At 38.2% G+C, this 12,654-nt stretch overlaps 2 protein-coding genes across 15 annotated transcripts in view; both read right to left on the reverse strand.

The window, feature by feature from the left end:
* Positions 1 to 493: 493 nt before the first annotated feature.
* On the reverse strand, positions 494 to 4,705 carry snrpe (small nuclear ribonucleoprotein polypeptide E). Its single transcript, XM_074638596.1, has 5 exons — positions 4,530 to 4,705; positions 3,307 to 3,333; positions 3,145 to 3,207; positions 1,837 to 1,915; positions 494 to 699 (listed from the first exon to the last, which is right to left on the reverse strand). The coding sequence occupies exons 1-5, from the start codon at positions 4,581 to 4,583 to the stop codon at positions 644 to 646; spliced, it is 279 nt and encodes a 92-aa protein (XP_074494697.1). The 5' UTR covers positions 4,584 to 4,705; the 3' UTR covers positions 494 to 643.
* A 3,928-nt stretch (positions 4,706 to 8,633) lies between these two features.
* The window catches only part of LOC141769522 (protein NLRC3-like), a 67,172-nt gene continuing 63,151 nt past the window's right edge, over positions 8,634 to 12,654 (reverse strand). For 13 of the 14 annotated variants that reach the window (XM_074639563.1, XM_074639645.1, XM_074639716.1 and 10 more), the window contains 4 exons: positions 11,856 to 12,029; positions 10,804 to 10,977; positions 9,964 to 10,137; positions 8,634 to 9,214 (listed from right to left, as the gene is read on the reverse strand). In XM_074639563.1, the coding sequence (XP_074495664.1) occupies positions 9,187 to 9,214; positions 9,964 to 10,137; positions 10,804 to 10,977; positions 11,856 to 12,029 (550 nt within the window). In that variant the 3' untranslated portion in view covers positions 8,634 to 9,186. The remainder of the gene's footprint in view (positions 9,215 to 9,963; positions 10,138 to 10,803; positions 10,978 to 11,855; positions 12,030 to 12,654) is intronic. The other variant, XM_074639407.1, reaches the window with a different exon arrangement.

Below are 12,654 nucleotides of genomic sequence, written 5' to 3' on the forward strand. Positions count from 1 at the left end.
TTACACTCATGGAATTTGTTCGACCCCTTATTTATATTATTCAGCCAATAAAAATGGATCAGTCATATCAAGCAAATGCAATACATACCAAGGTGCCTGAATGCACAATTTGGATGTGCTTGAATTGTGCTCCATATGATTTGTTGTATTTGACTAAATCTGCTTTTATGCTTCATGCAGCAATTATGTTTTTACACTGTACCAAAAAGTACACTACCACTTCTCTCTCTGCTACACAACACTTAATATAACATTATAGGAAAAGGTCCCACTATAAAACACAAACAGCCTCATTTATTATCTTTCAAGTAGAAGTATTTTTTACTGCTCTGCTTAATTATTTGGAGCTGGGAGAGTTTGACCTACATAAGTACATTGTAATAGTGTCGTCTGCCACTAGATGGCACAGTAGCCTAATGACCCAAATACTATGTAATATGCAAACAACTGAGGTTCAGAAACATTTAGTGGAAGAAGTTAAAAAACAAACAGCTGTAAGAAAACAACATTTATTTTCAAAACCACGTGTTAGAAAGAAACAATTACACTATTCATGTTGTATAAACACAAACATACTCGACCATTTGCAAAAACAAAACATTTCTTTGTAGGAAAGGTAGGATTTGTAGCCGTCTCCATTGTATTAGCTGGTAACACTCTGCAGCAAGGTAATGTTGTCTCCTTTCAACATGACCCTCCCTGGGAGACATAGAGGAAGAAAGAGGGAGAAACACAAGCAGAGGTGGATCAGCAGAGCAAGATGATGGATGGAAAGAGATACAAAGCACAGAGTGCCCATCAAGTTGGCTACAGGTGAGAGGGAGCCTAGTGTCACAGTACATGTAGGATCTGTAGGATGTTTGGGTTGTCTCTACTAGTCCTTCCCTTCACAGCTCAGGTGTGTTCATTAGGTAACACACAAGCCAAAAAAGGGCTTCATGAAGCTATATGGCAGTCCACACCAACAATCTATAGGCATGTTCAGCAACATAAAAAAAAAAAAACCTTGTGTTGGTTTGATGAGACTTGATGTACAGTAATTTTAAGAAATGGATATTCAGCTAAAATTGTTTTGCTTACTCTGAAACAGACCCCCCCCCCCCAAAAAACTCCCAGCACTCCAAGTAAAATATCTTATTTAGTGTTTTGGGTTAAAAAAGGATTCACAAGATCATTTTCTAAATTCTGATTACAGCCTGTTGGGCCTTTCAGCTAGTTTCAGACAGTATTAACGATAACCATGATATTTAATAAATGAAATGTTGATATCATGTTAATAATACACATATGATAATACCGTGTAAATAATCAAGCACCTCTGAAAGCATGCTTTTGTACAGTTATGGTTACAGACTTCTCTCTCCCCCTCCCTACACTCGTATTTTGAGTGTAATTTATTTGTCAAACCCCAAACCTGATGTAAAAGATACAGTATCTTTGGTGTAAATAGCTATTTACAAAAATACCCATCCAATGTAGAGACAGACTTTCAGTAGTTTTGAATTGACACGTTTCACAGCAGACATTTTGACTTGGCGTAGCAGGAAAAGCATCGGTGAAACTAATTTCAGTAACAATGCATGCACAATACCAGTACCCTGGAACCAGCTCACCTAGGGAATGCAGACGTTTTTTAACGTTATCAATTATACCTGAGATTTTCCTGCTATGACATGCCAAAATGTGTTGTAAAAAGGTGTTTTTGTACAGCAACATAATAGAAGTTACTGTCTGTGTGACAGTGTCAAGTGTGCTGATATGCATGTGTACAAAGCAATGCTAAACACAGAGACAAAGCTACAACCAAAAAAACATCAAATCGTAGGGTGCTCTTACCCAGCGGCTTTCTGTTCTTAGTCTTCATGTGGACCTCCTCAGCGTCATCTAGAACCAGGTTCATGTACTCATCAAAACCCTAAAACAGAGAAAGAACAGTGAGCCGAAAATAGTTTCAATGCAGTAACACATTCATACTCTTATCCCGAATCCCTCATTTTTCAAACACCTACTTATGTTCGAGATAAGAGATCAACTCGTATAAAAGCCCCGGCCTACTGATCAATCAAGTTAAAGTCATAATACAGGCTAAAAGAAACACAGTTTAAACTGCCAGATGCCGAAAGGACATCAAAAAATAAAATAAAAAAAATCACTGATGGTGTGAAACAAACTTGGGAGCAAATAAAAAATAATTTAATAATTAAGTCGGTCGCGTGTTTAAAGCCCCACAGACTATGTATTTCCTTGTGTTACTTTGGTACTGGTATATTAATGTATGCTGTAGGTAATTATAAGATGTGGAAGTTAAGCCTTCTTACCGCTTTGAATTATGTTTTTATATTTATTTTTTTAGGTTATTTATTTAATATATTAGGTTTCACACCGCCGGAGTCCGGGACGCAGCTGGAAGAAGGTTAAAAATGTCATATACGCCACATTTCCCCAAAGGGAATAATAAAGTATCTTCTAGACTTCTATTCTACAAGCAACATATTAATTTAACGGAATACACAAAGTAATTATAGTCACATCTACTCGTGCTCTAGATGGGGCAGTGATATTATAAGTCTGTTAATTTGCGCTTTCACACATTAACATTTTTCTCTTCTGCTAGCTGTCCTTCCTGCATTTGGCAGCTTCAACTGTGTTACTTTTAGTCTGGATTATGTGTTTAACTTGACTTAGTTTAAGATGGAGAAACCCTGGGTTGATTTACCGAGTTGATAACCACCATCGTAGGACCGCTTAGTGTGATCGTGGTCGTTAGGGTTAGTTAAATCAGATAACGAGGACATACCCTGGGTATGTTGAACTCGCTGCGTAGTACAGGCCTCAGGTCTTATCACAAGTTGTTTTTCTTGTGTTTTAGCATCTTGATGTGGATTAAAAAAACTTTTCAAAAGTAACTTTGTGGCTTCATGTCGTTCATCACATGTGAACAGCTTTCTCAGATTTAACAACATTAGTGCCGACATGGTCTCAGATTCTCCTCCAGACCATTCAGCCTACTTATTGAATAACTTTAATGATTACCCGACATTGTCCATTCGCCACATGTTAATGAAATGACTGTGGGAAATCAAACTTTCTACACATTTAGTATTCCATTTCAATAAAAAAGAAAATAGCAAAAGGATAACTTACAATAATGCAGCCCTCTATCCGCATGTTCACCTGTTCATACAACCAGACCTGGATCCGTGAGCGCTGGGAATGAGTGGAACAAGAGAAGAGGATTACATTTTAATCACACAAAACAAATCAGATTAAATTATGGAGAAAAAACGAACTTAAAAAAATACTTACATTTTGCAGATACCTGAAAATTAGGTTCTGGTACATGGAGTCAAGGAAATTAAAAGCTCAAAAGCAAAAACACACATTGACAAAAGCTTAACATGTTCACCATAAATGGCTACTGTTCATGTTGCCTGGTGGCATTTCAGACTTTTCCAAGCTGGAATTAATCTTTAGAAAAACTATGTTGGAACAAGTCAAAGTAAAAAATCTAATTAGGTAACATCTTATACTGTATATGTTCTTAATGTATATGTTCTTAATATGCCTGTATATTACAACACCTCTCTAGGGAGGGGGGGACAAAGAAGGACGGTCTGCAGGACAGATAATGTACACAGTGCACTTTCATAGACTAAGCTACTGGAGTTACCCTGCACTATACTCATTCTTAACAGTCTCTTCTGCACTATATTCACATTTTAATACTCGTGTATCACAGCTGTTACTCTGGACTATATTCACTTTTAACAGTTTTTCTTCATCTTCTTGTATTTTTATATCTGGTATATTCTTTTGTACTTTGCACTACTAACTTTTTTACTAACATGTTTTGCACTATGGAACTGTGATGCTGGAAACTTGAATTTCCCTCTGGATCAATAAAGTTACTATCTATCTATCTGTATATATTCTTAATATGCCCCTGTACAAAGTATTTCCTTTCATAATTGTAATATAACTGATTATTTTAATGGAGCTTCCCAGCAAAAAGCATTTCACACGATTGTACCTGTATAACCTGCGTGACAATAAACATCTTGAATTTAAGATTTAAAACTATGTTGAACAAGTCAAAGTAAAAGATCTCATTAGATAACAGATCACGTTACCGACTCCACTTTAACGCAAACTTATGTTTCATAAAGAGACAGAGCTATCAGTTTAAGCTCGTTAGATCATCAGAGCGCCACATTGTGGAGTAACGTTGTTGTGTCGTTCAGCGTGCTGAGGGTAGTAACGTTATGTAGCCTGACTGACTCACAGCGGCTGTATGTCAACACCTGGTCACCTGAACCTACTTCAAATAACCAGAACTGATTGCGTTAAGTATTTTAAATCAAGACAAGTCTGTATCACACCATGATAGATCCGTTAAAACTCTCTCCTCCTTCACACCGTGGCAGATCAATGAGTTAGCCTAGCCTAGCCTAGCCTAGCTGCTAGCCTAGCCTAGCTGCTAGCCTAGCAGCTGGTTGTCGTAGCCTCGTTGATTGATCAGTAAAGGATACGATGGGCTGCACCATCACCTTCTGGACCTTCTGTCCTTGTCCTCTGTACGCCATTCTTCAGGAGTTTACCAGCGGTGGTTCTATAGAGACAATCAGCAGCTTCTGAACTGCAGATCAACAACACGCTCACGACGCGAGGCTGACGCGCTTTAATGGCGGGGACGGTTGGTTCCGGTTGGTTCTTCCTTCCGCCTTCCGCGCCAGTTATGATAAAGACGTCACATGGGGTCAAACAGCGCCCCCCGCAGGCAGGAGGTCGGTACTGCACCCGTTAGTTGCTCTAGCTCTGAGCTCCATAGTAGATAGATAGATAGATAGATAGATAGATAGATAGATAGATAGATGGATGGATGGATGGATGGATGGATGGATGGATGGATGGATGGATGGATGGATAAAATATATCAGATATAAAAATACAAGGAGATGAAGAAAAACTGTTAAAAGTGAATATAGTGCAGGGTAACAGCTGTGATACACGAGTATTAAAAAGTGCAGAAGAAACTGTTAAAAATGAGTATAATGCAGGGTAACTTAGTCTAAAGTGCACTCTGTGCATTATAATCTGTCCTGCAGACCGTCCTTCTTTGTCCCCCCCCCTCCCTATAGAGGTGTTGTACAGTTTGTTGTACAGTTTGATGGATTTCCTGAGTCTGTCTGTGGATCACTCCAGCTCTGAGCTCCATAGTGGAGCAGATAGTGGAAAAATTGTGCAAATAGTGATACAAGCATCACATTTGGCATGATGATAGCCGAGGGGACGCTTAGCAAATATACACGATTGGCCACTTGAAAATCCAAGATGGCTGCCATTTTTCACGATGGCCGCCAAATTGACCTAGAGTGTGTTCCAATCCGCGTACTTCTGTACTTACACTTACTATTTTGAGTGCATAGGTGCGTTCACACTGGGAAGTATGGCAAAATGCAGTGCACTCAAAGTACCTGGATGTTGTACTCAAAACGGTGAAATCGTTGAGTGTGGAACGCTGGACACTTTCCACACTCAACTGTCGCCATCTTGGCTACGTAGTGGAAGGGGTGGGACCACGACCACTATTCAAACATACGTAGATAACAGAATAAAACAATGCAATACGTAAACATACCGGACTGGTGCATTTTCAGCCAACAGGAGGACACATCGTAGGCGTAGGCGACGACGCTGGAAGCGTAATTTCCACTCTGCTTTCATTTTTTTCTTCAACAAAGCAGGCAGATATTTTGGCGGGTAGTTGATAGGTAGAACCTGAAGGAGGCAGCGGCGCAACACAAAGGATGCCAGCTGCCGTAAAACCCCGAAGAAGAAAAATATATTTTGGCGGGTAGCGAGCCGCAGTGAAATGTTGCGATCGTCATTTCCGGTCAGTGCGCCGCAGAGTATTCAATTAGAGACGACCCGACCCCGCTGAAATACACGCACTACTCAAGTGAGTACAGAGTGCACACAGTGCACTACATTGAAGTGTACTTCAGGAAGTACGTGGATTGGAACACACTCCTGCTGATAAGGGTTTCTCTCATAGAAATTCATCTACTTGGTCGATTTGAGTGATCTTGGTGTCAAATTATGTTTTCTAGCATGCTGGATCTAATTTTGATAGTTTTGACAAGTCTGTTTAGTGTCTGCTTCCTCATGAGAGCATGGGGGTCACAGCATCCAGAGACTTCCTATTGGTGGTGATGGCTTTGTCTCCTTGTGTCGAAATGACCGTGCAAGATATTTCAACTTCACACACACTTTCTCAACAGGAAAATGAAACGGTTCGGTCTTGATGCTTGATTCCCTGGCCGCCATATTGCGGTTAAAAATTGTTAAAACTATCAAAATTAGATCCAGCATGCTAGAAAACATATAATTTGACACCAAGATCACTCAAATCGACCAAGTAGATGCATTTCTATGAGAGAAATCATTATCAGCAGGTCAATTTGGTGGCCATCTTGGATTTTCAGGTGGCCAATCGTGTATATTTGCTTAGTGACCCCTCGGCCATCATCATGCCAAATCATGCCAAATTTGGTGCTTGTATCACTATTTGCACGATTTGACTGCATCTGTTATCCGCTCCACTACCAGCTCTACAAACAGTCTACAGGTGTGCACCTGCATACGGCATACACATACATAAAATACAATCATGATTACATTTTTTAAATCCAGTTATTTATTTTTATTTTTAAACTTAATTTTCAAATAGATTTTTAAATTCCATTATGCATTTATAAATGCATTCATGTATTTTTAAATGATTTATTATGGTTGTTTTTTTTGTAAATCCTTTTTTTAACTTGAACCTTTTATTGATGTATTCATATTGCATTTGTAAATTAAATAATATGTTTCTTTTTATTGCCCATTAAATTGTATAAAATAATGAATTTCTTTGTAATATAGTCCATTTATTCATGGATAGTGAATTAATTTGTAAACAAATTTATTAATGCCTATTTTTATTGTACAATTAGTTATTAATTTAAATGCTTTATCACTATTTTCTTGACTCTTGTGGTCCTCCATAGCATACAATTAATTTGGCAAGCTATTGCCAATAAGGACAAAAAAACAAAACCCAAAACAATATATGACTGATAATAAAAAAGGTAATGGTAAGGGTTTTATTTATTTATTTATTTATCTATTTTAGAGCTGTCAAAGTTAACGGGATAATAACACGTCAGTTTTAAAGTTACAATGAAGATACTGGCATCATATGAAACATTACAATCTAGGGAATCCAACCATGCCATACTAGCTTGTCGTGAAGGAAGTTAAACAACGCTCCAAACTTACGCTAAATTTTGTCGAGGAAAAACTGTCATGGCCATTTTCAAAGGGGTCCCTTGACCTCTGACCTCCAGATATGTGAATGTAAATGGGTTCTATGGGTACCCACCAGTCTCCCCTTTACAGACATGCCCACTTTATCATAATCACATGCAGTTTAGGGCAAGTCATAGTCAAGTCAGCACACTGACACACTGACAGCTGTTGTTGCCTGTTGGGCTGCAGTTTGCCATGTTATGATTGGAGCATATTGTTTTATGCTAAATGCAGTACCTGTGAGGGTTTCTGGATCAATATCTGTCATTGTTTTGTGTTGTTAATTGATTTCAAATAATAAATATATAAGCAGCATATCTGCCCACTCCCATGTTGATTAGAGTATTAAATACTCGACAAATCTCCCTTTAAGGTACATTTTGAACAGATAAAAAAATTTACAATTAATTGTTATTAACTATGGAAAATCATGCAATTAATCTTGGTTAAATATTTGAAGCGATTGACAGCCCTATTTTATTTATTTATTTATTTAATTTTATGTTATTTTACATGACTTAAAAACAAGAAGAAATGTTGGAAAATAAAAGTCTTGAGAGCAGCCACTGTTCACTGTCTGGAAAATGCCATTTGTGCTACGTGGAAAGCTCCAAATCTTCCATCAAAGTACTTGTCAAAGTCTCTTTGCTGCTAATTTATCAAGTCGCAATATCATCCATACTCTCATTTATCATTTATTTGCAAATGGTCATTTTAAGTGATATGCTTTGTTGGTAGAAGAATAATAACCACTGTCAAATTCCTTCACAAGCATGTAACATTCACTTTTGATTCAGGGTTAGCTGTTAGCGTTACAATATGGAGTCAGATCAGTCTCTCAATATTAATGAATGCACACAGAAGGATTCCCAAATGTATTTTGTGATTTATATATAAATGATTCTCTCCACAAAAATATGTTTCAATGCACACAAAAATAGTTATCATTGTATATAAACTCAGAAAAACAAGTTTGAAATTTTGTGTTTGGTTGTCTATGTCTCTGTTGTTGCAATGCTAATTGTCATTGTATTCTACATCGTTGGAAAGCCTGTTTATTTACCTTCACAATGATGTCCAACTTGTAAGGATCATGCATTTGTGGGATGAGCAGCACAGCTGATTATGTGGGGAGCGGCCAAGAAAAATTTGCCAAAATTCTCTGCCGATGCTAAACAGTGTATTCTCCTGTTGGTACTGACTCTTGTTTTGAGTTGTTTGGTGGATTGGATGATTGAACTTTCTATCAGTAACAAGGAACAAACAAGACATATTGGCTATTTTACACTTTATTAATTTAATACACCGTCAGGAGCCTCAGTAGCGGTGGAAGTGGAAGATCCATACGCAGCCACAACAGCCTGGCACCTCCTCCTCATGCTGGTCACCAACCTGGTCACAGACGTCTCTTTCCCAATGGAAGACTGTGGGAAAAAGTATTTTTGGGCCCAATGGCATCACGTGACGGACACGGAAGTTGTAGTATCGTCGTTTGGCCACTAGGAAAATTGGCATCAAAGCTAGGCGCTCTTCCTGAGGACTCGGTTTTAATTAACTTCCACTGTTATTTAGAAATATGTGGAAATAAACAGCAAAACTCCATCGTTCCACAGAGTGGAGCTGCGACACAAAGCAAAGCATAAAGATCTATTTAAATGTGTTCATCTACAGTTATGTTGCCATAAACTGAACTATTCTGCAGAGGCATGTTGGGTTCAGAATAAATGAATGAATAAAAAAAAAAGACAAAATAAGATGCAGGTCCAGGTGGTGAACCTCTGTGGATCATCAGGACACGGCTGATCCTCTCAACACATCCACTTTTCTGATCACTCACTCTGACAGAGACCACGGCCCCCATCTGATGAGAGAAGAAGAGAACAGAAGTCATGAATCAGTGTTTACAGAGACTCCCTTCATCAGCTGTCAGTCACTGATGCAGCACACAGTTCATTTATAAAACTATCATTGGAAGAACCAACCTCCATATCTCCGCTCACTACTCAATATCTCCAACAGTAACCGCAACTTATGTTCTAGCAAATTCATCAGTATGGTCGTTCCTAAAGTCTGCACCTCCTCTGGTCGTCACTCATCCCAGTGTGCTGCTCCTAGTGACTGGAACGAGTTAACAAAGACACTAAAACTCCACACCCTCATCCCGTTACCCTCCTTTAATAGCTCTTTGGGCAGACCACATCATGGTTACTAAATGTAACCACGGTTCTATGAAATAAGAGCCAGTGATTTGAGGCTTCAGGCAGACTGATCTCAGAGCTGTGACAGAGATGAACTGATCAATGAGAGAACAAAGACTTTCTGATCAGATTTGATGGTACAACAGTTTGATGGATGAGGACCACTGTCTCTATACATGATGTGATGCTGTCAGCTGTAATCCAGCTTTATTTCCTGGAGACATGAACACAACAACAACATCTTCTTCACATCAACTCTAACACATGATCACAACAAGCTTCTGGCTGATCTGATTGGCTGACTGTTCTCTCTCTCTCTCTGTCACCGTTCTCCTCTCACAGCTTACCTGAGGAAACACATCACAACAATACTGCTGAAACCAGCATGGACCGACTCCGACCCTCTACTTACTCCAGAGTCTCCAGTCTACAGTTTGGACTCTCCACAAGACCAGACAGGAGCTTCACTCCTGAATCCTTCAGGTTGTTGAGGCACAGATCCAGCTCTCTCAGATGGGAGGGGTTGGACATCAGAGCAAAGGCCAGAGAAGCACCGCTGATCTCTGACAAACTGCAGCGCCTCAAGCTAAATAAAGAATAAATGATGAAGATAAAAATCACTTTATAATCCAATCACATGTGTTCAGGTTTTAAATGTGTAGCTCAACATCACTATGTCCTAATCAATGATCTTTTCCTTAAAATGAGTAGAGTGACTTTGTCATTGTGTTATTGTGGATCATCATAATGTCAGCCTTCTAAATACATCATCCAGATGTCACCACAACATTCATACACCTGTTCATGTCAACACATATCAATAACATGCTGCTGATCTCTGTCTTCATCTATGTGTGTGTGCTGAAGGATCAATATCAATGATCAGACATTATTTGTGGAATACGTTGAAACAATCAGAAACCAGAGAAATATTTCTACTTCATGAAGTAAACTTGATCAATGTAAAACAAATATTAGTTCAGAGGATCTTCTGTATCCAGATGTGACCATTTACCAACAATGATAAACATTAATTCACTTTAACAACTAACAGTGGACATTTTCTACAGTTTCTTTAAGAAACACAAGTCTTTTGTGACTGCAGACTGAATTTAGTTCAAGAAACATGAAAATATGAAGAAAAGGACATTAACAACTTTATGGATGTAAGTTATGTTTGTACATAAGTCAGGTTCAATTGTTAATTAAAGATATAAGATCTACAATAGTAACAGAGAGTCAGTGAACTGACCTCAGAGTCTCCAGTCTACAGTGTGGACTCTCCAGAAAACCATACAGGAGCATCACTCCTGAATCCTTCAGCTTGTTGTCACTCAGCTGCAGCTCTCTCAGATGGGAGGGGTTGGACTTCAGAGCTGAGGCCAGAGAAGCACAGCTGATCTCTGACAAACTGCAGCCCTTCAATCTGAATAAAGAATAAATGATGTAAGTTTAGAAGACAACGTTCCTGCTTGAAATCATTCAATGTTTAATAATGGGTTCAGAGCTGAAGAAGGTTTAGAACGTAGAAGTTTAGAAAATATAACTCCAAACACCTGAAGCCAACAGGATGCAGGTTAAAAACTGTTATACACAAAAAGTGAAACAGAGCTCTCATTAATATTAATGACAACGTGCTGCTACTTCAATAAAGACATAGTGACTTCACCTCTTAAACTGTGACAGCTCCACCAGTGGATCCATCGATACAAACTCATGTTGAGCAGCCAAACACAAATAAGAACCACAGAAACTGATTCAAGATTCAACTCAAGATCTCAAAGTTTCTAAAGATGTCAAATATGTCAGGATGGATTTTGTTGAAATGTGAACAAAAGATATATAAAATAAGACATCTACAATATACTGTATATATTTTAGGAATAGTGGAGTCATAAAATCAAAGCGTCTTCAGTTTAAACTATTCAGTCAGTATAAGCATCATATAGATTCATATTTCTTTTCTTAGAAAAAACAAATACTGAATATATTTGTTATCGTCTGATAGCTGAAATAGAAATTATTTATTTATTCTTCATACTTATGTATTTTTTATTATCATTTCTTTGAAAAAAAGAAACATGATAAAAGTCAAGAGTTGTGATAAATTAAGGTTTTAAATGTGTAGCTCAAAATTGCTCTGCCACAGTCAATGGACTAAACCACTGAAGAAGAAAATGTACTTTAGCATTAAGATACTCAGTGTGGATCAGGATAATATCAGCCTTATGTCTGCAGTTTAGTGTCACCACGACTTTCATATCATATTAATCTCAGAACAGAAGTAAAAAAATGGTGTCTGACCTCAGAGTGTCCAGTCTACAGTGTGGACTCTCCAGAAAACCACACAGGAGCTTCACTCCTGAATCCTTCAGGTTGTTGTCTCTCAGATCCAGCTCTCTCAGATGGGAGGGGTTGGACTTCAGAGCTGAGGCCAGAGAAGCACAGCTGATCTCTGACAAACTGCAGCTATTCAATCTGAATAAAGAATAAATGATGAAGATAAAAATCACTTTATAATCCAATCAGATGTGTTCAGGTTTTAAATGTGTAGCTCAACATCACTATGTCCTAATCAATGATCTCTTCCCTAAAATGAGTAGAGTGACTTTGTCATTGTGTTATTGTGGATCATCATAATGTCAGCCTTCTAAAGACATCATCCAGATGTCACCACAACATTCATACACCTGTTCATGTCAACACACATCAGTAACATGCTGCTGATCTCAGTCATGTCTGGAATTAGAGGATCAATATTAAATCAGACTTGTTGGACTTCATTACTTCATTTATTACATGGCCTTCTTCTCACTGTATCTGGTAGCTTAGTAGGTTTATGTCATTGACAGGAAAGGTCCACATTTGTTCAAGTGTGTCTATAAACAACAGCCACATGTCATATGTACATTAAAAGCGTTATTGGTGGCAGTAATCATTCCTCCTGTGAAGTGGTCCCTTCTTAACACAACTACACTGTAAGAAATTACTTCATAAGTTCAACTGAAACTAATATGAAGATTCAGCAGTCTGACTCAGACAAATCAAGTGGGTGTTTACTAGAGCTGGGACGATTCAACTATCTCCTGATTTGATATTTATT

This window comes from Sebastes fasciatus, chromosome 1, assembly GCF_043250625.1.
Source record: "Sebastes fasciatus isolate fSebFas1 chromosome 1, fSebFas1.pri, whole genome shotgun sequence".
In the NCBI taxonomy this organism is placed as follows: Eukaryota; Metazoa; Chordata; class Actinopteri; order Perciformes; family Sebastidae; genus Sebastes; species Sebastes fasciatus.

Excerpts from the sequence above, each read along its gene's own strand:
- snrpe (XM_074638596.1), bottom strand. The coding sequence starts at position 4,583 with ATGGCGTACAGAGGACAAGGACAGAAGGTCCAGAAGGTGATGGTGCAG. Across the intron at positions 3,208-3,306 it reads TTTTCAGGTATCTGCAAAAT|CGCTCACGGATCCAGGTCTG; the intron begins GTAAGTATTTTT and ends ACTCATTCCCAG. Across the intron at positions 700-1,836 it reads TAAGAACAGAAAGCCGCTGG|GGAGGGTCATGTTGAAAGGA; the intron begins GTAAGAGCACCC and ends TATGTCTCCCAG.